The sequence below is a fragment of the Eretmochelys imbricata genome, chromosome 8, assembly GCF_965152235.1.
Source record: "Eretmochelys imbricata isolate rEreImb1 chromosome 8, rEreImb1.hap1, whole genome shotgun sequence".
Classification (NCBI taxonomy): domain Eukaryota; kingdom Metazoa; phylum Chordata; order Testudines; family Cheloniidae; genus Eretmochelys; species Eretmochelys imbricata.
The window spans coordinates 15198230-15220481 of record NC_135579.1 but is presented as its reverse complement, the minus strand read 5'-3'; the positions used below and the strand labels follow the sequence as shown (position 1 = coordinate 15220481).

The 22252-nt window shown below is 42.9% G+C and overlaps 1 protein-coding gene across 2 annotated transcripts in view; it reads right to left on the bottom strand.

Annotated features, from left to right (window-relative positions):
* The window catches only part of LOC144268875 (organic cation/carnitine transporter 2-like), a 40109-nt gene extending 18117 nt beyond the window's left edge, over positions 1-21992 (bottom strand). Inside the window, exons 1-4 of one of the 2 annotated variants that reach the window (XM_077824161.1) lie at positions 21570-21992; positions 13420-13431; positions 9878-9892; positions 1625-1788 (exon numbers count right to left, since the gene is read on the bottom strand). In XM_077824161.1, coding sequence (XP_077680287.1) covers positions 1625-1788; positions 9878-9892; positions 13420-13431; positions 21570-21962 — 584 coding nt within the window. In that variant the 5' untranslated portion in view covers positions 21963-21992. The remainder of the gene's footprint in view (positions 1-1624; positions 1789-9877; positions 9893-13419; positions 13432-21569) is intronic. The other variant, XM_077824162.1, reaches the window with a different exon arrangement.
* Positions 21993-22252: the final 260 nt, after the last annotated feature.

Sequence of the window (22252 nt, the reverse complement as noted above, 5' to 3'; positions counted from 1 at the left end):
GGGCTGTGGATGGCCCGGATGGCCCGGATCAGGGCTGTGGATGGCCCGGATTCAGGCTCACAGGACTCAATCTGCAGGGCTATAAAATTGCAGCGAAGATGTTTAGGCTTGCACTAGAGCCTGGAATCTAAGGGCATGTCTACACTGCAGGTAAAAACCCATGCCTGGCCTGTGCCAGCTGACTCAGGTTCAGGAGACTCAGGCTAAAGGGCTATTTAATTGTGATGTAGATGTTGTGGATGTCTCAGACCCTTGACGTGGGAAGGTTCCAGAGCCCGTTTCCAGCCAGATCCAGAACATCTACACTGCAGTTAAACAGCCCCTTAGCCCGAGTCAGGTTGCCCAGGCCAGCCATGAGTGTCTAACTGCAGTGTAGACATACCCTAAGACACCGCAAGAGGGAAAGGGTCTCTGAGCCTAGGCTCCAGCCCAAATCCAAAGGCCTAAACTGCTATTTTTAACCCTGCACTCCAAGCCCCATGAGTCCACGTCAGCTGACCCAGCCTCTGAGACTTGGTGTGGTGGGGTTTTATCACAGCATACACATACCCTAATAGTGCATGATGAAACACTCCTAAACAGCCCGACAACAGAGTCCCTCCCTGTTGTAAGAAGAGAGGGATGGATTCTAAATACCTTACTCAGGCAAACTATTAAATCCTTGCGGGTGCTTCGTCCAAGAACTTCAGGATTTGGCCCCAAAAGACCAGACGTTAAACATGTATGAGTACTACTATTAAATCAGAAAAGTAGAAGGGTGGCATGTGATTTCATAATGTATTGCACATTAGATCTCAGATATTTTGAAATACAAGAAACTAAAAAAACTGGGTTTTTCAAATACAAGAATGCTTCCATTTTGTTTTCATCCTGGTGCTGATAAACAAGACAGGCCATGGTTCTAGTAGCTGGGTCAATAAGCCACTTTATTAGAGATTGGTGAACAGTATTCGTGTTTTCTAGCTTCCACAAACACAAACTACTGGACTTAGACCTTAAATCTGACCACATAGGGTACAACAGAAACTATGAAAGCTTGTACAAAGGGAGTTATTGAACTGAGCTAGAGAAAGGAAAACATGTTTGCGGTAAGTACCCATAACAAGAGATAGTCCACGTTAAATCAAATAGTACAACATTGGCCTGATTTTTTCAGTAGCAGCCCGTAATTTTCCTCCAACACATCAGGCAGTGAGAGGTCTGAGTTCTATGTAACCTACCCAACAATTGTTACTGCCTGTTTTAATTTGTGGCTGCAAAAAGACTTGAAATACAGAAAAAAGGCTTTTGGGGAAAAAAAATAAGCCCCATAATAGTATTTTGCTTTGATTAGGGGGTAGCTGACTTTATGCCAGGCTAAGGCTCTGTCTACAATGAGATTAGATCGTCTGGGGTAAAAATGCCAGCAGTCAATCCACATTAGTGCTCTCGTTGTTAGTATCAACGCTATAACCATAGTGTTTTTGGTGACCATTTCTCATCAGTGTTGGCCCAACCTAAGAGTATATCCACTTTGCTACAGTTTGAACAGGTCAGGCATTCACCACTGGCTCATTTAATTTTTTAAGTGTGCTTTTAGAAAATCAGAGATAGATAACTATAAGTTTTGGTGTATATACTTTACTTGTCTGAGAGTTGTCCTGATATAAAGGATCCAACCAGAACACCCACAAAAAACAAGGAGGTAGTTAAGGGAGCTTTCCAGTCATCGTCACATACCAGATTCCACTGCAAGAGAAAAAGAGCGAGCCTTAACATTAAACGTTTACCAATAACACTTTGATTTTTCTTCTAAATTAACCAAAGTTAATCCAAATACTTTGATGCTAAATGATTAAAGCGTACACTCTGAAAGGAAAAAAGCCCCCACCAAACAAACAAAAAAGTCAACCTGTTTAGGCCCCAAAATATAACTTCACGAAAGATCATTTAAATGGCATAATTGGAATCCAGAGCCTAATTCTGCAGCAGGGGTGAATTCCTTGTCATCTTGGAAAACTTGGGGCCTCAGTAACAATATATTATTCACGTCACATGTAGTTCCCCCACCCCCAAAGTTGACGTAAGGGATTTTTCTTCTTTGAAACAAAGATAAATCAACTAGTGTGACAGTGTTTCTTTATGGGCCTTATCTAACTCCCGCGAAAGACAAAAGAAACATCCTATTAAAGAAAAGAAAAGAAAAGAAAAGGATAATTTAAAAAGTCTTCCATTAGATCTTTGGATTTCTGTCTTGGGGCAAAATGCAGAGAACTGCAACAGAAACTTCTCTTACCTTAACACTGTCTTCCTCAAAACAATATTAAGTAGAGACAGGCCTCTACTGAGCAGAGAACAAGCTATCCATTGTGGTTAGTTATGCAAGCTGGGTTTTGTGATATGCTCCTAAACACTTTGGTTTTGCTCTGCTTTGCAATCCAAGAGTACAGATGATGCAGTTATTTGGGAGCAGAATTTCCAGATACTGTTCTTACTGTAAACCCCCCAGCTAGGCTTAAAGGATATATGCAAAAAGAGGGAAAACAAAAGATACAGTGCTCTAGAAATTCTGCTTGGGAATTTTTGGTCATAAACTTCCCTTCCAAGAAATGCAAACACAAACACACACACATACAGTAAAAAGATCAAGTGTTTGAGTCTCATTACTGACAAATATTGTGGGGAAAAGGAAAGGGGAAAAAATTATCCAATCAACAAAGGCATGCAATAGTTCACAACTGTTCACGTAGCTCAGGGAAGGCTGAACAGATGTTATTGCACTAATAAAGCCTTCATAAAGCACTTTAAATCTTACAGTGACATATTAACAGTAAGTAATGAAAGAGGCTTAATTTTATTCATATTATCTGGAATTTTTTTTTAAAAAATTGTTTACTAGAGCCAAACAAAACAAAGCCAGCAGGGAAGCCAAGTCACCCATTGCTAGCTGTTCTATCACCTCCACAGGAATAGTTGTAGCATTCACTCCCTGCTGAGGTTTGCTTGTTAAAGAGATTTAACAGAGGACCAATGAGCTTTGGGGAAGAGGAGCAGGAGCGGTGCGCTTAATAGTAGGCCAAGCATGTGACTGGAAGCCAGAAACTCAGGAGTTCTAATTCTAGCTCTGCCTGTGAGGCAAGGCCAAATCCTGCTTGTCTCACTCATCCATAGAGTTCCACTGATACAAATGCTACGGATTGTTTAAAGAGTGGATCCTGACCCTGCTGCCTAATAGGGAGAGTCAGAGAACAAAGCAATCCAAGGGAGAGCTTTGCATCGCAGAGAAGGAAGCAGTCTCTTGAGCTGCCAGTAGTTCCCCTTCTTCTTGATAACTGCCCTTTGCAGAGTCCTAAGTTCTTAAAGACTAGCAGGCCTGCACAACAGAAGGGAGAAAACCAGGGGCCCAGAGCAGAGTACCAACCTCAAGTCAGAGATGCTTCCTCCTCAAGGAAACCAGCTGACAACATCCAGCATCCAGGCCTTTAGAGAACTGCAGTTGTTCCTCTCTGCTGTGTACTAAGGTATTGAGAATACTGTCCTCTTCAGCACCTCCATAACCTCCTCCACAAATGCCCTCCTTCCTACCCCACTCCCTTTCCATAAAGAAGTAAGAACTGTCCTCAGTGCAGATCAGCAGAAACTCACCCCACAATCATCCAGCCAACAGCCTTACACTGGCCCACTCTTTTCATCTGCTGGTCCCACAACCCTGCACAGAGATGCTATGAGCTCCCCCCTGCCTCTACTCTCTGTGCAGCCTACCCTCCCACTACTGGCTCCTTGCAGGGAATAGGGATGGTCAGTGGGAACCAGAGAGTAGTAGGAATCTAGGGGCCGCAGCATTTGCTCCACTCTAGAGTCCTAGCTCACAATGGAGAGATAGCGTCCCTCCTTCCCAGCACTGCATTGTCAGTGGGCCCAGAACCCCCATGGAAAAATCCAGCCCCGATCCATCTTCACTCGCTATTAGTTCCTTAAGGGCTGACGAAGCACTGCCTCCTGACAGGTAAATAGTCTGAAGGCAAAGAGGGGAAAGGCTCAGACTGTAAGTGAAGTTGTTTCTGGGGTGTGGGTAAATCTCAGGGGTCCAGTATCTTCCTTCCGGTACCTTTTGGCTCCCCAAGATCCCCATGCCACTGAGCCTCTGGTACCAACAATCCAGGTCAGACTAGATGACCACAATGGTCCCTTCCAGCCTTAAAAATGTACAAATCTATAAACTTCTGGTTGAGCCAGAGCATGTTTTTAAACCATATCCAATTTGATTTTAAAACTCTGAGTGGTGGAAAATTCACAATATCCCTAAGTAAGCTGTTCCAATAATTACTCATTGTTAAATATCTGTAACTTCTTTCCAGTCTAAATTTGGCTAGCTTCAGCTTCCAGGCACGAGATCATTCCATGTTTTTGTTCACCATATTACAGAGCCCTTTAGTAAAAGAAATCCTCTCCCTACGTAGGTACCTATAGGGTATGTCTACACACAGATAAAAGACCTGCGGCACAGCCATGGCTGGGGCCTAGTTTGTGGGGCTAGAAACTGCTGTGTAGACATTCAGGCTTGGGATGACACTTGAGCTCTGGGACCCTACACCCACATAGGATCCCAGAGCTCAGGTTCCCACCTGAGCCCTAACATCTACATAGCAATTTTTCAGCCCAGAATCCGAGCCCTGCAAGCTCAAGTCAGCTGACCTGGGCCAGCTGCAGATTTTTTATCCCTGTGTGGACGTACCCACAGAGTGTGATCAAGTCACCACTTAACCTTCCTTTTGATAAGCTAAATAGATTCAGCTGGTCTCTTACCATACGGCAAGTTACCAGACCATGGATCATTCTTGTAGCTTTTTGCTGAACTTTTCCAATTCTGCAACTATTCTTCAATTCTTTTCTGTTCTCCTCCCATATCAGATGACCCATGATTATGTCTTGGATTAATGTTAGGCTAACCGGTTTATTCTGTTTACCCTTTTAAAATACTAATACAGCATTAGTTTTTTTATGTCCTCTGGAACTTCCCCAGTGCGCCAAGATTTGTTAAAAAAAAAAATCAACATTAATACCTCATATTTTTTCAGGCAATTCTTTTGAAACTCTTAGGTGCAAGTTATCTGGTCCTGCAGATTTTAAAATTTCAAATTGCATCTACTAAAGTTAAATGTCCACTCTAGGTACTGTAGCAACAGAGAGATATTAATGCACTGTCCAGCTACTTTCCAGATATAGAAGAGGAATATTTATTGCCTTTTTTGCACTGTTAATCATTATTATTGCATACAAACCATTACTTTAAGTGTTACAGCAGATCCTGGAAGAACCCACTCTTTAACCTTGGTAGGTCCTCCAAAAATATCTCAAATTAAATGCAAAAAAGATGCTCAGTGGAATACTGGATTAAAAATTGGACATTCTCCATTATTGATATGAGACACGAAACCTTTTCCTGAACAGGTTGGTGAGACTCCCTTTAATAATTCTGCATATTGAACTAAACAGTGGATTAGACCATTTTCACACCCAATGCGAATGTAAATTTCACCAATCTTGCCTGAAACAGTCCCATTTATACAAACTGGAGTTTGCAATACAGATTGTTCTTTTAAAGTTCTCTCTCAGTCAGAATTCACTGAACATGGCTTCACTCCACGTCCTAACATGCGATGTCTCCTACATAATACAACACAGAAGTCACAGGAAAAAAAATGGCCATTCTATCTTGACAAGGAAACAGCACACTGCTAATCTCTGAATTCTTCTCTAGTTCAGAGTCTATCAGACATACACGGCAAACAATTAAAAAAAAAAAAGCGTCTATTACATTCCTGTCACTGAACAAAACTAGGGAGCCTAAACTGACTGGGAAATCTTAGCATAGCACAGCACATTTAACACCTTGAAAATATACAGCAAGTGGCCATTGCCAAACAAATTGAATCCATCAAATCACCTACAATTGACTATTACTAAATATACCAATAAAGCACCACCCCCTGCATAGTAAATACCAATCTTGAATCCTGCATTAGTAAAGACCCTCCCCTTCACCCATTCCACCTACTACAGCAACCAATGGAAATGGGCATCTATTTAAATACATTACTACTAACATGGGGCAAAGATCCAATTGGCCAAAGATTGTGTCAAGCCATTTATAGAGTCACTGGCAAAAGCAGTCCATACATAAGTGATTATTCTCAACTTGTCCTATTGTACTTGTGAATTAACTATATGAAGTAATGTTTAGCTACCTGCTTTTATGGATAACATGCTGTTCACTTACAGTGTGTGTCCAGGGACTAAAATTTTCTTCTGGTCACTGGCCCAGGGCCATTTCTTGGAAATGTTCACGGTACTGAAAAGTTTTCATACTACTCTGCCAACAGTTACTTACACTAGCAGATGGAGAGATATCCAATATTAAAATGCCACTCCAATTACCATCTTGGCTTTTCTTCCACTCTAATAAAGCGGTTTAGGAGTTGTAACGCTGAGAATTGCTAGAAGCAGAAACCAATGAGAGCAACTTGGAATCACAGCTTTCCAAGGCCCTCCATTTGTGGAACATCAGTGGTTAAAAATAAAAAGTCATTTTAAGTGGGTCAATAAAAGTGTGGGCCAGATAGCAATCAGAATGTTGAAATCTTAAGGTCCAATATCTCATGACTTGTTTGGTCATGAATGAGCACAATAAATGAAGTCTGGAGTCTTCAGTTTTCTAGTGGCACATGGAAATGGTTCATAAACTGTGGTCTACAAAGCCACCGCTGTCACAATAACAAGTATTGCCATTCTTTAGGAATCATGTTTCCTGCTGGGTGTAGCCAGTCCCGATATCTTTCAGGGACTAAAGCTCTGAGGTGTAACTAACGCAAAGCCTGCACCACTATACTTAAAGGTCACCTGGGTTGTCACTTTCCACTAGAAGTGCTGTTTGGCATTGGTCCAGGACTGAATATAGAATGTCTGAGACCAGAGAAATGAGTAATTTTCATTCCCCAATATCCTTTCAACAAGGTTAATAGAGTTCATGGAATTTGCCTACAATGATGTATCGGGCATAGCAGATATGTCAGAAGTGGAGTGAAGAGGGACAGGCATTCTTATTTCCATGCTCCCATCTTCTCTTGCTGTTCAGTTCCTCTGTCCCGATAACATGCAAAAATCTATTTTAGAGGTTCTACTCTCTTCCCTTGGGATGACAGTCATCCCAGGCTCCCAAAAGGCCTTCTCAATGGTTCCAAGCATATCCTGGGCAGCTGCTGCCCACTTTTTTCTTAGCTCAGAGCCACTCCACGTAGCAGAGGAGAATGGGCCCAGTTAAATCAAAAGCAAAATAAGTTCATAAAAAAAGCCTTCCTTCCACCCCCACCCCCCTTTTGTATAAATCTTTAAAGCTGCCTGGTCTTTGTCTTCAAATCCAGCATTCGTTTCTATGCAAATGCTAGCAACAGAGTAATCAAATCTCCTGAGGATTCTAAGAGGCTGCAGTGAGTGAAACAACTGCCAGAAATGCTGCTTTCTAATATGTTAGACACCAGTGTTTAGGAACATGATGAATCCTACCACTCAAAACCACGGGCACAGAGTATTCTTGCTGTATAGTGATCTAAAGCTGTTGGAGAACATACTTTATTTAAATGTTACCATTTTACAAGACTTCAGCTCCCAGACACTCTTAACATTGTATTATTTGAAGCTGACTGTCAGGCCGATTGACTGCAGAGTCAAAAACAGCTTCAAGATATCGGTCAGGTGGGTCACACAGAATGTATTGGAAAAGCAAAGGTCATAACAAGAGAGTAGGTGAAACAATAACAATTTTACACATTTGATCTGTTTCAAAACACACTTGGCAAGTGAGTGTCACACTCCATTAATGATAGGTGAAGAGGCACAAACAGGTCATGTGACTTGACAAAGGTCACAGAAGTCTGTGGGACAGCTGTGAATCAGACTCCATGTAATCTGACTCCCAGTCTCTTCATCTGATAGTAGTCCATAACCCACCCTTGCTGTTTATATGCCAAATAATAAAATGGGTGTGGAAAGAACTTAATATCCCTCACACTATCAGATGTTTGATTTGTTCTCTGTACAAAGCCCTAATTTGTTTGTAGTAGTAATTAATGCTTTTCTCTGGAGAATATTTCCAAAATTCTCTACAACCTGTTTTGTTTAAAGTTGGGCATTTGGAACCAAAGTAAACCCCCAAATTCCTAGCATTATAGGAAACTCAGGTCCAAAACTTAAAGCATTTTAATGAATTTAGTCATTATGAATTTCTAATCCTTTAATTCAACAATGGAAAGTATTTAAAAAATTTAATTTTACACTTAAATAGGATTACTATCACAGCAGTAATAAGAGAATTCAACCTGTTAAACTGGCATTTCCTTTATTCTTTCATCATATGCCCTGTAATCAAATAATGATCTGAAAATTTACATAGTACCTTTTATTTAAAAGGAATGAACTTTGAAAACTCCTCACAAATAGCACTTCAATCACAAATGGAATGAAAGTAACACTCTGATGAAATACTACGATTTTTAAAACAAGTACAGCCAAGCTATACAATAACATTCAAGACAAAAAGTGAAGAAGACTATCATACCAAATCAGAAATGCAGGGGAAGTTTAGGTAGAGAAGAATGTACTGTAATTACCTTAACTGAAAATTTGGCCAGGCTACTGAGGTTAACACAATAACTCTTATGAAAAGTTTTGTGAGATCTTCAGTAACCTCAACTGGTCAAGACCACATTTTTACATGCATCCACTAAACCTGTAAAATCCTACCTAACTCAGATGGAAGAACAACACTTTGTAAATTAACATGACCAAATCCTGCAGCGTCTAAGGGCTTGTCTACATGGTGCATTAGTCGGCACTAGTGGGATGTAAATTATACTGTTAATGTAGTCACAAAACAGGACTTCATTAGCATGCAGTAGGGAACTGTTAGGGTGCACCAGCAGGATTCATGCAAGCCTGTTAGTGTCAACATGCTGGTGCACGCTACAATTTATATCCCTCTAGTACAGACTAATGCACAGTGTAGACAAACCCTAAGACTCCCAACCAGACAATGACCTGGCTTGACCCTCCTCAGCTTGTGCTGTGATTCTGTCAGACCTCCTAAGAACATAACATACAAACATAAGAACGGCCATATTGGGTCAGACCAAAGGTCCATTTAGCCTTCTGACAGTAGCCAGTGCCAGGTGCCCCAGAGGGAATGAACAGAACAGGGAATTGTCAAGTGAACCTTTCCCTGTCGCTCATTCCCAGCTTCTGGCAAACAGGCTAGGGTCACCATCCCTGCCCTTCCTGGCTAATAGCCATTGATGGATCTATCCTCCATGAATTTATCTAGTTCTTTTTTGAACCCTGTTATAGTCTTGGCCTTCACAACATCCTCTGGCAAAGAGTTCCACAGGTTGACTGTGCGTTGTGTAAAGAAATACTTCCTTTTGTTTTAAACCTGTGGCCTATTAATTTCATTTGGAGACCCCTATGTGCTATGAGAAGGAGTAAACAACACTTCCTTATTTACTTTCTCTGCACCAGTCATGATTTTATAGACCTTAATCATATCCCCCTTAGTCATCTCTTTTCCAAGCTGAAAAGTCCCAGTTTTATTAATCTCTCCTCAGACGGCAGCCGTTCCATAACTCACAAGATAATATGACAGTATCCCATTTTTAAAAAATCAAAATCAACCAACCAACGTACAGTGATAGGAGAACCTTCTTATAACAAACTTCCGATCTGATTTCACTACAAATTTTTCAATGCATTACAACATGTAAATTGCAATTCTATTATAGGGGAGTTTTTCCATGGAGGTTGAGAACATCTTACTATATAGTACCACTATGCATACAGTAAGCTTCACCACTGTTGTGTATGCCTGGAAAGTTACAGAAGTAACTGCCAAGCCAGTAGTTTGTAATTTATTACTCCCCACGAAGTAGACATGTTTCTCAGATTAATTTAGAACAGCCTTCCAAGGGGAGCGGTAGGGGCAAAAAACCTAACTGGCTTCAAGACTGAGCTTGATAAGTTTATGGAGGGGATGGTATGATGGAACTGCCTACAATGGCACGTAACTGATCTGCGACTGCTAGCAGCAAGTATCTCCAACGGCCTGTGATAGGACACTAGATGGGAACGGCTCTGAGTTACTACAGAAAATTCTTTCCCACGTGTCTGGTTGCTGGGTCTTGCCAATATGCTCAGGGTCTAACTGATTACCATATTTGGAGTCAGGAAGTAATTTCCCTCCCAGGTCAGACTGGCAGAGACCCTGGGAGTTTTTTGCCTTCTTCTGCAGCATGGGCCACTTGCAGGTTTAAACTAGTGTAAATGGTGAATTCTCTCTAATTTGAAGTACTTAAATCATGATTTGAGGACTTCAATAACTCAGCCAGAGAGGGTGCGTGAGGTCCTGTGGCCTGCAATATCCAGGAGGTCAAACTAAATGATCATAATGGTCCCTTCTGGCCTTAACGTCTATGAGATTACAAAGAACTATTTCACTACAGAAGCACTACTCCGATATTAATGAGGTTCTATTTCCTTAAGAGTGTTCCTACAGACACCAAACATAGATAGACCATTACAAATATCAAATACTTCCCCTAGAGGCTTGCTCAGTTTCACCCGTTATATAAGGAAGACTTTTCTGAATCTTGCAGTTTCAGGCTATGCCGTTTATTGTTTTCTGATCCCAGCACGGGCAAACATAAAAGATAAAAAACAACAAGAAATTGGAAGTATTCTACATGCTAAAATTTCCTTTTTAAAACTGAGCTGATAGTAACGGTTTTGTTTTGGTCGACCCTGCGCTTCCCTCCCATCTGCTACCCTGTAAACGAAGGCAGAACCTTCAAGTGACCTGTCATTCTCCCCATTCACTACTTATGAACTTTGAACCAAATTCTGCCTTTAGCTATACCCATGCAAACCACTACACTTAATGGGGTAACATGGGCATAAGTGAAGGAAGAACTTGTCCCTCTGAGAATTATCACACGTTTCTGTGTTATTTATTTACATTTATCAAGTGCCCAACGCCCAAGGTGCGCTATTACACTATATAAACTATCCAAAAATGCAAACCAGATCCACATCTACAAAAGGATACAGTATATTTCTTGAATTGCTTCTCCTGAAGTTGTGCTAAGCCTTTACAAGGGTCTCATCCGTACAGAAAGTATGGGGAAATTTCAAGCTTTTTCATTACTTTATAAATCAATACAATACAATAAAATAAACCCAAAACAATGGTGCTGGTGGTGAATTTGCGAGGAGTGGTGGAGAAAGGAGCACGGATATAATTGTGAACTAGCCAGCAACTTCTTTTTTTAATGCTAAAATTAGTTTTAAAGAGTCATGGAAACATTAGCTCTATAAATATATTGTCTGTGTTATGTCTAAGGTGGTGATGTCTTCATTTTCACTGCAACAACACTGAAATGCTAGTCTACTGAGCTATACAAATATGGGCTACTTCAGGTAAGTATCTCTGGCTTTTTGCTATTGATTAACTGAGAGGCAAAAAAGGAGCACTTTTCTGTGCTGGGAACTTGGCAGTTTCTCAAAGAGAAAATATTAAAAGTACAACAGCAAACTATCCTGATGCAAAGGAAAGATAAGAAGAATTGTAAAAGGCTCCATCAGGAGCTCTTCAATGAACTGAAAATCAAAAAGCAATCCCACAAAAAGCAAAAACCATGAACAAATTGCTATGGATGAGTACAAAAGAATAGCACATGCATGTAGAAACAAAATCAGAAAGGCTAAGGCACAAAATGAGTTACACCTAGCAAGGGACATCAAGGGACATAAAAGGTAATAGGAGGTTTTATAAATACATTTGGAGCAAGAGAAAGATGAAGGAAAGTGTAGGTCCACTACTTAGCCGGGAAGGAGAGCTAAGAACAGGTGACATCAAGACAGCTGTGGTGTTCAATGCCTATTTGGCTTCAGTCTTCAGTAAGAGGGTAAATTCTAACCAGATACTTAACACAACTAATATTAACAATAAGGGGGAAGGAACATAAGCCAGAATAGGGAAACAAGAAGTTAAAGAATATTTATCTAAAATTAGATGCAGTCAAGTTGGCAGGGCCTAATGAAATTCATCCTAGGTTACTTAAAGAACTAGCTAAAGCAATCTTGGAACCATTAGCAATTGTCTTTGAGAAATCATGGAGGACAGGTGAGGTCCCAAAGGACTGGAGAAGGGCAAATATAGTACTTAGAACAAATGATTAAACATTAAATTTGTAAGCATCTAGAGGATAATAGCATTATAAAAAATAGCAAGCATGTATTTGTCAAGAACAAACCCACAGCATTTCCTTCTTTGACAGGGTTACTAGCCTAGTGGATAGGGGAGAAGCAGTAGATGGGACATATCTTGATTTTAGTAAGGTTTTTGACACAATCCCACATGACAGTCTCATAAGCAAACTAAGGATTTAAGTATAAATTAAATTGCCATAAATTGGATGCATAAGTGGTTGAAAGACCATACTCAAAGAGAGGTATCAATAGTTGGCTGTCAAAATGAACAGATGCACCTAGTGAGGTCCCACAGAGCGTCAGCCCTGGTTTCAGTACTATTCAATCTTTTCATTAATGACTTGGATAATGGAGTGAAAATTATGCGTATAAAATTGGCAGATAACACAAAGTTACACTTTGAAGGACAGGATTAGTATTCAAAATAATCTTGACAAATTGGAGAACTTGTATGAAATCAACAAGATGAAATACAATAAAGAGAAGTGCAAAGAACTTAATTTACGAAGGAAAAAATTAAATTAACAACAAAAATGGGGAACTGGCTAGGCAGTAATACCGCTGAAAAGATTAGAATGGATCACGAATTGAATGAGTCAACAATGTGATAAAGTTGTGAAAAAAGCTAATATTCTGGGGTGAATTAACAGAATTGTCATATGTAAGAAAGGAAGGAACTATCCTGCTCTAATTGCCACTGGTAAGGCCTCAGCTGGAGAACTGGATCCAGTTCTGGATGCCGCACTTAAGAAAAAAGTGGACAAATTGGAGACAGTCCAAAGGAAAGCAACAAACATGATAAGATTTAGAAAACCTGACCTATGAGGAACTGTTAAAAAAAAAAAACTGGGCATGTTTAGTTTTGAGAAAAGAAGACTGAAGGGCAAACTGATAAGCTTTCAGATATGTTAAGTTTCAGAGTAACAGCCGTGTTAGTCTGTATTCGCAAAAAGAAAAGGAGTACTTGTGGCACCTTAGAGACTAACCAATTTATTTGAGCATAAGCTTTCGTGAGCTACAGCTCACTTCATCGGATGCATACTGTGGAAAGTACAGAAGATGTTCTTATACATACAAACCATGAAAAAATGGGTGTTTACCACTACAAAAGGTTTTCTCTCCCCCAACCCCACTCTCCTGCTTGTAATAGCTTATCTAAAGTGATCACTCTTCTTACAATGTGTATGATAATCAAGATGGGCCATTTCCAGCACTAATCCAGGGTTTAACAAGAATGTCTGAGGAAGGGGGGACCAAGGGGAAATAGGTTACCTTGCCAAGCTCTGCGATACAACCGCATTTGCTCCAACCCCTCAGACAGAAACAAACACCTACAAGATCTCTATCAAGCATTCTTACAACTACAATACCCACCTGCGGAAGTGAAGAAACAGATTGACAGAGCCAGAAGAGTTCCCAGAAGTCACCTACTACAGGACAGGCCTAACAAAGAAAATAACAGAACGCCAGTAGCCGTCACCTTCAGCCCCCAACTAAAACCCCTCCAACGCATTATTAAGGATCTACAACCTATCCTGAAGGATGACCCAACACTCTCACAAATCTTAGGAGACAGGCTAGTCCTTGCCTACAGACAGCCCCCCAACCTAAAGCGAATACTCACCAGCAACCACATACCACACAACAGAACCACTAACCCAGGAACATATCCTTGCAACAAAGCCCGTTGCCAACTGTGCCCAAATATCTATTCAGGGGACACCATCACAGGGCCTAATAACATCAGCCACACTATCAGAGGCTCGTTCACCTGCACATCTACCGATGTGATATATGCCATCATGTGCCAGCAATGCCCCTCTGCCATGTACATTGGTCAAACTGGACAGTCTCTACGTAAAAGAATAAATGGACACAAATCAGATGTCAAGAATTATAACATTCATAAACCAGTCGGAGAACACTTCAATCTCTCTGGTCACGCGATTACAGACATGAAAGTTGTGATATTACAACAGAAAAACTTCAAATCCAGACTCCAGCGAGAAACTGTTGAATTGGAATTCATTTGCAAATTGGATACAATTAACTTAGGCTTGAATAGAGACTGGGAGTGGCTAAGTCATTATGCAAGGTAACCTATTTTTCCTTGTTTTTTCCTACCGCCCCCCCTACTTCCTCAGATGTTCTTGTTAAACCCTGGATTAGTGCTGGAAATGGCCCATCTTGATTACCATACACATTGTAAGGAGAGTGATCACTTTAGATAAGCTATTACCAACAGGAGAGTGGGTTTGTGTGTGTGGAAAAAAAAAAGAGGGGGGGGAGAAAACCTGGATTTGTGCTGGAAATGGCCCACCTTGATTACCATACACATTGTAAGGAGACTGACCACTTTAGATAAGCTATTACCAGCAGGAGAGAAAGCCTTTTGTAGTGGTAAACACCCATTTTTTCATGGTTTGTATGCATAACAACATCTTCTGTATTTTCCACAGTATGCATCCGATGAAGTGAGCTGCAGCTCACGAAAGCTTATGCTCAAATAAATTGGTTAGTCTCTAAGGTGCCACAAGTACTCCTTTTCTTTTTGCAGATATGTTAAGGGCGGTTAGAAAAAAAAGACAGTGATAATGCATTCATCATGTTCACTGAATGTAGAGCAAGACCAGCAAGGGCGATTTAGGTTACATATTCAGAAATCTTCCTAACTAGAAGGAAAGTTAAGCACCGGAATAGGCTTCTAGGGAAGGCTGTGGAATCCCCATCACTGGAAGTCTAACCTGCTCTTAAAAAGAGCCAACAGGTTGGACAAACACCTGGCAGGGATAGTCGAAGTTTACATGGTCCTGCCTCAGGACAAGAGGCTGGGCTAGATGACCTCTTGTGATGCTTTATAATCCTATATTTGTATGATCCAATATTGTAGAATCAAAAAGATCCTTCAAGTGCAATTCCTTTTTAAAAGCCCATTTTTAATGGCACGGGGTGCCCCCTCCCGCGGGAACAGGGGGCAAGGCGCAGAAGCTTGGTCCTGCCGGTTCCCCTGCCTCTTAACAGCTCCCCTGCCTCTTCCCGCAGTGTGCTGGGTCCCTGCCCCTCCTCCTCCTCTCTGTCCCTGCCAGCCGATCAGCTGATGGCCCTTGCAAGGGAGGAGCAGAGTCAGAGGGAAGGCAGAGAAGAAGCAGGGGCAGGGCCTTGGGGAAGCGGGCCATATCCCTTCCAGCCCCCTGCCGTGAGCACCCCACAACCCCAGCTCATGCCCCCATCTCTGACCCCCCCACACACACACCCAGCCCTCTGCCCTGCACACCACCAAGGCCCCTGCCCTGAGCCCTGTACCCCCCTCACACACACCCAGCCCTCTGCTTGACTCCTTCACCCCCCCCCCCACAACCCCAGCCCTGACTCTGGCACCCCCACACATACCCTGGCCCCCCACACCCCATGCCCTGACTCTTGCACACCCCCCACATCCCCAGCCCCCCCACACCCCATGCACCCCCCAAATCCCTACCCCCACCCTGAGCACTAAATGGGAGCTCCTGCACCCCCCCCCCACATTTCCACCTGTACCCCTCCCACCAAATGGGAGCTGCCCAGGTAAGCGCTCCATACCCAAACCTCCTGCCCCAACCCTGAGCCCCCTCCCTCATTCTAGCTCCTAGCCAGACCCTACACCCCAACCCCCAGCCTGCTCCTTCACCGCCAGCCCTGTGCTCAGTGCAGAGAGAGAGGAAGAGAATGGCCAGAACTAAGGAGAAGGTAGGTACCCACTGTATGTGGGTAGGGCTGGGACCTCAGACTGGCAGCGGGCTGAGCGGGTCCAGCAGCCAGGATTCAGGCTGGTAGGAGCCAGCGGATGGAACCCCTGAGCAGCAGCGGGCTGAGCTGCTCAGCACACTGCCGGTCTGGGGTTCTGGCTGTTGGCCCCTTGCCAGCTAGGGTCCCGGCTGCAGACCCCGCTCAGCCCGCTGCCGGCCTAGGTGAACAGAACCCCACACCAGCAGCGGGCTGAGTGGGCCAGCGGCGTAAGATCAACATTTTAATTTAATTTTAAATGAAGCTTCTTAAACATTTTGAAAACCTTGTTTATTTTACAATACAACAATAGTTTAGTTATATAATATATAGATTTATAGAGAGAGACACCTTCTAAAAAACATTAAAATGTATTACCGGCACGTGAAACCTTAAAGTGAATAAATGAAGTCTCGGCACACCACTTCTGACAGGTTGCAGTCCCCTGATATAAGTAAACAGGATGTCTTTTCAAATTGTGGGCATATTCAGCCTGTAATTTGAAAGCCAAGATAAATGTTTTTCTTGCTCTGACATGACCAGTAACAAAGATTCTGAAATCAGGACTTTCATTAGACTTCCTCATCTTCATATGTTAGTAGCTTTCCCAATAAATACATCTGTTCTCCGTGTATAGTCAGTATCATATCTGCTCATTTTTGACAGAAGTGCGGACTGCTTTTCACTTCTCATTGCCCTGCAGAAGTAGCCTAGCTATGAAAGAAAGCTTAACTAAAGTCTTGTTTACACAGGAACATTCAGGAAAATTAATCCAAATTAACAAAAGGTGGATTAGTTAAATGGCATTAACCCATGTGGACACCCTCATTCTACCCTTAATTCTGTTTATCTTAATTACAAATTAATACACACAGAGAGCACATGTATTAAGAAAGCTGGTAACATGTGAAGAGGAGGAAATCTAATGAGAGTCCTGACATGACTTTTGCTATGCTCAACCACCACTATAATATGCATGTCGACGTCAGTAAATATTTAACTTGGTAGAGAAAGCTTTGATTTGAACTTCAGCCACTGGTTGCATTGTTATATAAACAAGGCCGTGCAGTTTCATTAATCTCTCCTGTTTACTCTTTAAAAAAAGTAAACTTGAATACCTGGAACTTAGGCACATTGCTGGTCTATGCTTCCGTGGGCAATTCCAACTGTTGGTACCATTGTCTCCACTTTCCCACACACCCCCTGTTAATTTGTTTCATATGAGCTCTACAAAGGTGCAGAGGTCTGCCTGCATAGAGCTAATTACATGATCAGGGCCCTACATTGTGAATTTTGGAGGGCAGGGACGGTCTCTTCCTATAGGTTTGTACAGTGCCCAGCACAATAGAGTACCAATACTGAGTAAGGCCGTGGGGCACTACTGTAATTCCAACAACAACAAGAATAAAAGAGAGAGGTAGGCTTAGAATAAAGTTTCTTTTTTTAAAGTCAAATAATGCTTGCATTTTGTTAAAGGAACAAACAAAAATGTACAATCTTGCCCTTAACCACTTGATTTCATATTCCCACTAGTGTAAATTTTGCAACGGGATATTCTAAAAAAAACTGAAAAATTTAAGGATGAACACACATATGACATAAAATTATGATACTTACCACCTGGCATGCAGCAATTACTCCTACCATCTTAACACTTAGAAAGTGACTGAACAGAGGTTTTCAGAATAGCAGACCAGAAGTTGAGCACATTTTAAATTGGCCAAAATATGTAAGACCATTGCGTTATCCAAGACAAGTCTACTTCCTCTTTGTTCCTCCTCTACAGTCCCTTTGTCTCATTCTATTTCAGTGCCAAATTCTGCTCCCAGTTACACCTGCTCAATGCCACTGAAGATAGCAGGGTTTAACAGATGTAACTGGAAGAGGAATTTAGCCCTTCATTTAATTATCACACCTCTAAGTGTTTTAAGAGCCATATACCACTTTTTATTACCATTTCATTCTGCCACTTACTTACATAAAAAAGGAATAAGAATTACATACATGGATGTTTTCTTGAGGGCATGAAGTTTTATTCACCTCTCCACTTATAGTGTTTGAAATGACTCACAAATACAAAAAGCAGTTACAGTATGTATAAAATGATCAAATATACCAGCATCTCTAACTGCAATCTTCTGTTATTAAATGTACACTAGAAAGACTGACATGAGAAAGAGGGATTTGCTTTTAGATAGGAAGAAGCAAAGGAAAGGCATTTTAAACTGCTTCTGCTCCTTAAAGACTGTCACATAAGTGAGGGCCTTTACTGTGGTCATGTGACATGAGACAGAAGATGCTTCAGGCAACATTTTTTTTTCTAGATTTCAGTTAAAGCCAGATCTGGGACAAAAAGAAAAGGAGTACTTGTGGCACCTTAGAGACTAACCAATTTATTTGAGCATGAGCTTTCGTGAGCTACAGCTCACTTCATCGGATGCATACCGTGGAAACTGGAGCAGACATTATATACACACAGAGATGATCTCTGGGCATATATAATGTCTGCTGCAGTTTCCACGGTATGCATCCGATGAAGTGAGCTGTAGCTCACGAAAGCTCATGCTCAAATAAATTGGTTAGTCTCTAAGGTGCCACAAGTACTCCTTTTCTTTTTGCGAATACAGACTAATACGGCTGTTACTCTGAAATCTGGGACAAAGGTCCTCTTGGCCATCTTGACAAGTCAGAGAGAGATATACAGCTAAACATGAGATTAATGAATCATAAAAGGGCAGGAATGAGCCAACAGATTAGAGAGTTAAACAAGTTTAACATTGAAAACCTGTAAGTGGGTGAAAGGCCACAGCTCTTGCAAAACTCACCCAGAAGCATAAACATTTGTAAAAGAAGTCATGATGCATGAAGTCTGGGACTGCCAAGTTAACTCCCGCACACACAGGGATCAGGCAAACAAACAAAATATCAGCCAAACTGCACAGACAGTGTGTTTTCTTGAAATTCTAGTGTCACGCACTGTATCAGCTTCCTTTATTCTTACAGTTTGTTACCAGACTCTCCAGCTTTCTGAAGTTTAAAATTCAGCCAGTTTAATTTGCAATTGGGCTGAAACGCAGTACACGGTTTTGTCAGCAAGGAGACAAATTATAGGCTGAAACCATGTCTAAACCACCAAGCCATTGAGCTTTGAAGCATTCAAAATAAAAACAACACGATGTCATGTGAACTGAAATAATTTTAAAAAGACTCCGTTTTTTATGTTCTCTACAATAATAGTTTAGGCCTTTGCAATAGTGCTTTTGGGCGGTGTCCAGAAAGAAGTTCAGAACAGTTAAGTGTCTAAAGCAGATCTTAAAAAGCAATTTAGGTGATGCATCAGTGCTGAAAGGTGAAAGCTGGTGTGGAGATGACAAAACTTCACTAAAATCAGCTGTGAAAATCATTCAAGCCTCAGTCACTACCGAAGCTCATCCGATGAACAGTATGCATCCAATGAAGTGAGCTGTAGCTCACAAAAGATTATGCTCAAATAAATTGGTTAGTCTCTAAGGTGCCACAAGTACTCTTTTTTTTTTTTTTTTTTTTTTAACCAAAGCTCAGTAACAGGTGTCAACAACCAATTAAAGTTTTGCCCTGTCTACACTGGCTGGTACAGTGGTGTGAAAAATCATCATGGGCCTTTTCTTTAAAAAAAAAAAATCTCATGTGCCAAATTTAATACTGGGACAGCAAAATCCTAAGCCACTGAAGTATGCAGGTTACATCAAAAGAGGCTCAAACTTCCTTTGTTACAGCAATCTCCTAGGCACTGCTGCAGAGAAGCACAATGGTGCATGTTGTTCCTGCTATTTATTTTTAAAAGGTCTCTTTCCATTTCTTGTAGAAGCTTTCAGCAGGGGAAAAATATCACAAGAGCTTGACAGACAAAGTTACATATGATGTGCGGGGGGGGGGGGGGGAAAAAGACAGAAACTTTCACAATATCCCTGTTCTACCTCATAGCCACATTTCCAGCAGCTTAAATAGAGATGACATAACTTTTTTTTCTTCCAAGTCTCTCCTTCAGCAATAGCTTCCAACACTAACCTGAACTCTTGTCCTGTATATTTTAATAATCTACATTAAACTGTATGCTCTCCAGTACACACACTTTGGCATTCCAAATTATTTTAAAAACAGCATGTACATTTAAGACACAATATAAAAACAGGCAGGCTGCAGAGGCCAACTATAGGTTCCTTTGCAAACACCTACCCAGATCTTCAGTTAAGAAAGAGACATCAGCAAAGCCCAGCACAAACTTCTCTGTGCAAAGTGGCTTGCTTCACTAGGGAATGTCCAATTTATTTTAATATTAACATTTGGTAGGCATGTCTGATTTCATAAATGTGTAATCAGAAGTTTCACTTAATTTAATAAGATCACCAAAAACAATGTGTCTTGGGTTTTGTAAAAAGTCTCTGTAATTTGATAGCACCCTGTTAAATGGAGAGAGCTGATGACTGTATTACTGTATAATGTTTCTCTAAACAAAAGCTCACTGTTGTAATGATTTTAGTTTGGTCTCTCATATTTACAAAGCAATGATTTGTTAACCTGTTAAAACTTTTGGAAGGAGGGAGGGAGAGAGGAAGGAAGGAAATACATTCAGTGACCTGAACAGTCAGAGAAAAGTCAAGAGGGGAAAGTGTAGGGTTGATGTAGCTACAGTAAGCAACTCAAGATGAACAGGTCCCCAGAGTAATGCGCCCAGTATTGGATATGCAATCCCAGAAGTGTGTAGGTAGTGGGCTTCAACCTAGAGGACAGGTGTATTTATGGCCTGCAGTCTCCCCTCCTGCAAGCATACCTATTGTTACACACTAGGTAACCATGGGCCCACTTTTCCCCTTCCACCAAGTTTCAGAGCTCCCATCCACTCCACATCTCAACTGAAACAGTAGCAACTGGAGTCAGTAGACACTAGTTTCAGAGTAACAGCCGTGTTAGTCTGTATTCGCAAAAAGAAAAGGAGTACTTGTGGCACCTTAGAGACTAACCAATTTATTTGAGCATAAGCTTTCGTGAGCTGTAGCTCACAAAAGCTTATGCTCAAATAAATTGAGTAGACACTAGGTCCCACACCCTGTGACAGAGGGACTGACAGGTAGAATTCTGTCCCATGTCATGTGTCGGGGACTAGGAGGCAAAGCACAGTATCTCTCGGTATTATTGACCATTTATGCACCAAATCAGCACATCATCAACATGGCAGGGCAGGCTAGTCCCCAGTGCCTCCAGCGGTTACCGATACACTCAGACCCCTTACCCCAGCCCTCCAAACTCCTACACTGGCCCCACGTGGTTGGCGCCCCCCTTCCCGACCCCCAATCGCCAGCACCTCCCAGCTTGGGCACCCCACTCCCGGTGCCCCCCCTCCCAACACCCCTCCCAGCAGCATGCCACGCCTTGGCCCCACCCCGCAGCCTTCTCCCCATCTCCATCACCCCAAGACCCCTTCACTCCCCACCCCTCTCGCCCCTGGCCCCCAGGGCGGCCCCCCGCCCCGGGCGCACCTCGGTGACGATGGTGGAGCGGTAGATCTCCCGGCTGTACTCCCAGCCGTCCAGGCACTTCTCCTGCTCCAGCTGACTCAGGTCCACGTCCCGGCCGGGCTGCAGCCCCAGCGCGGAGAAATTGGCCAGCGACTCCAGGCGGTAGCGGCGGCACCTGCTGGGCCCCTCCCGGCCGCCCTGCAGCTCGCGGGGGATGCTGGCGTTGAGCCACTCGCGGCTCAGGTTGGCGCTGGGGGGCACCCGGCAGCGGTGCTCGGGGATGCCGGCCAGGAAGACGATGGAGAGCCCGGTGAAGCCATTGGGGACGATGCTGGCGCTGAGCAGGAAGAAGACGAAGCGCTGGAAGGGGCCCCACTCGCCCAGGAAGGCGGTGACCACCTCGTAGTCCTGCATGGCGGGGAGCCGCCGGCGAGCGGCGGCCGCGCGGCGCTGGGGTCCGGCGCTGACGGGCGGCGGCGTCGGCTACACGCGGCCCCTTCTGGCGCGGAGAGCGAGCGGCCGCCAAAGAAGGAGCCGCGGGAGGGGGGAGGGGCTTGGCAGGCGCCGGCTTGCGGCGTCCCGCCCCCGACAGGCTCCGAGCCCTGGCGCTGCCCATCCTGGGGCCGTGGCCGAGCCCAGCTCAGCTCCTGGGCCCCGTCCCTGGGGCAGCCCCCAGCCCGGCGCGCCGCGGAGACGCCCGGCTT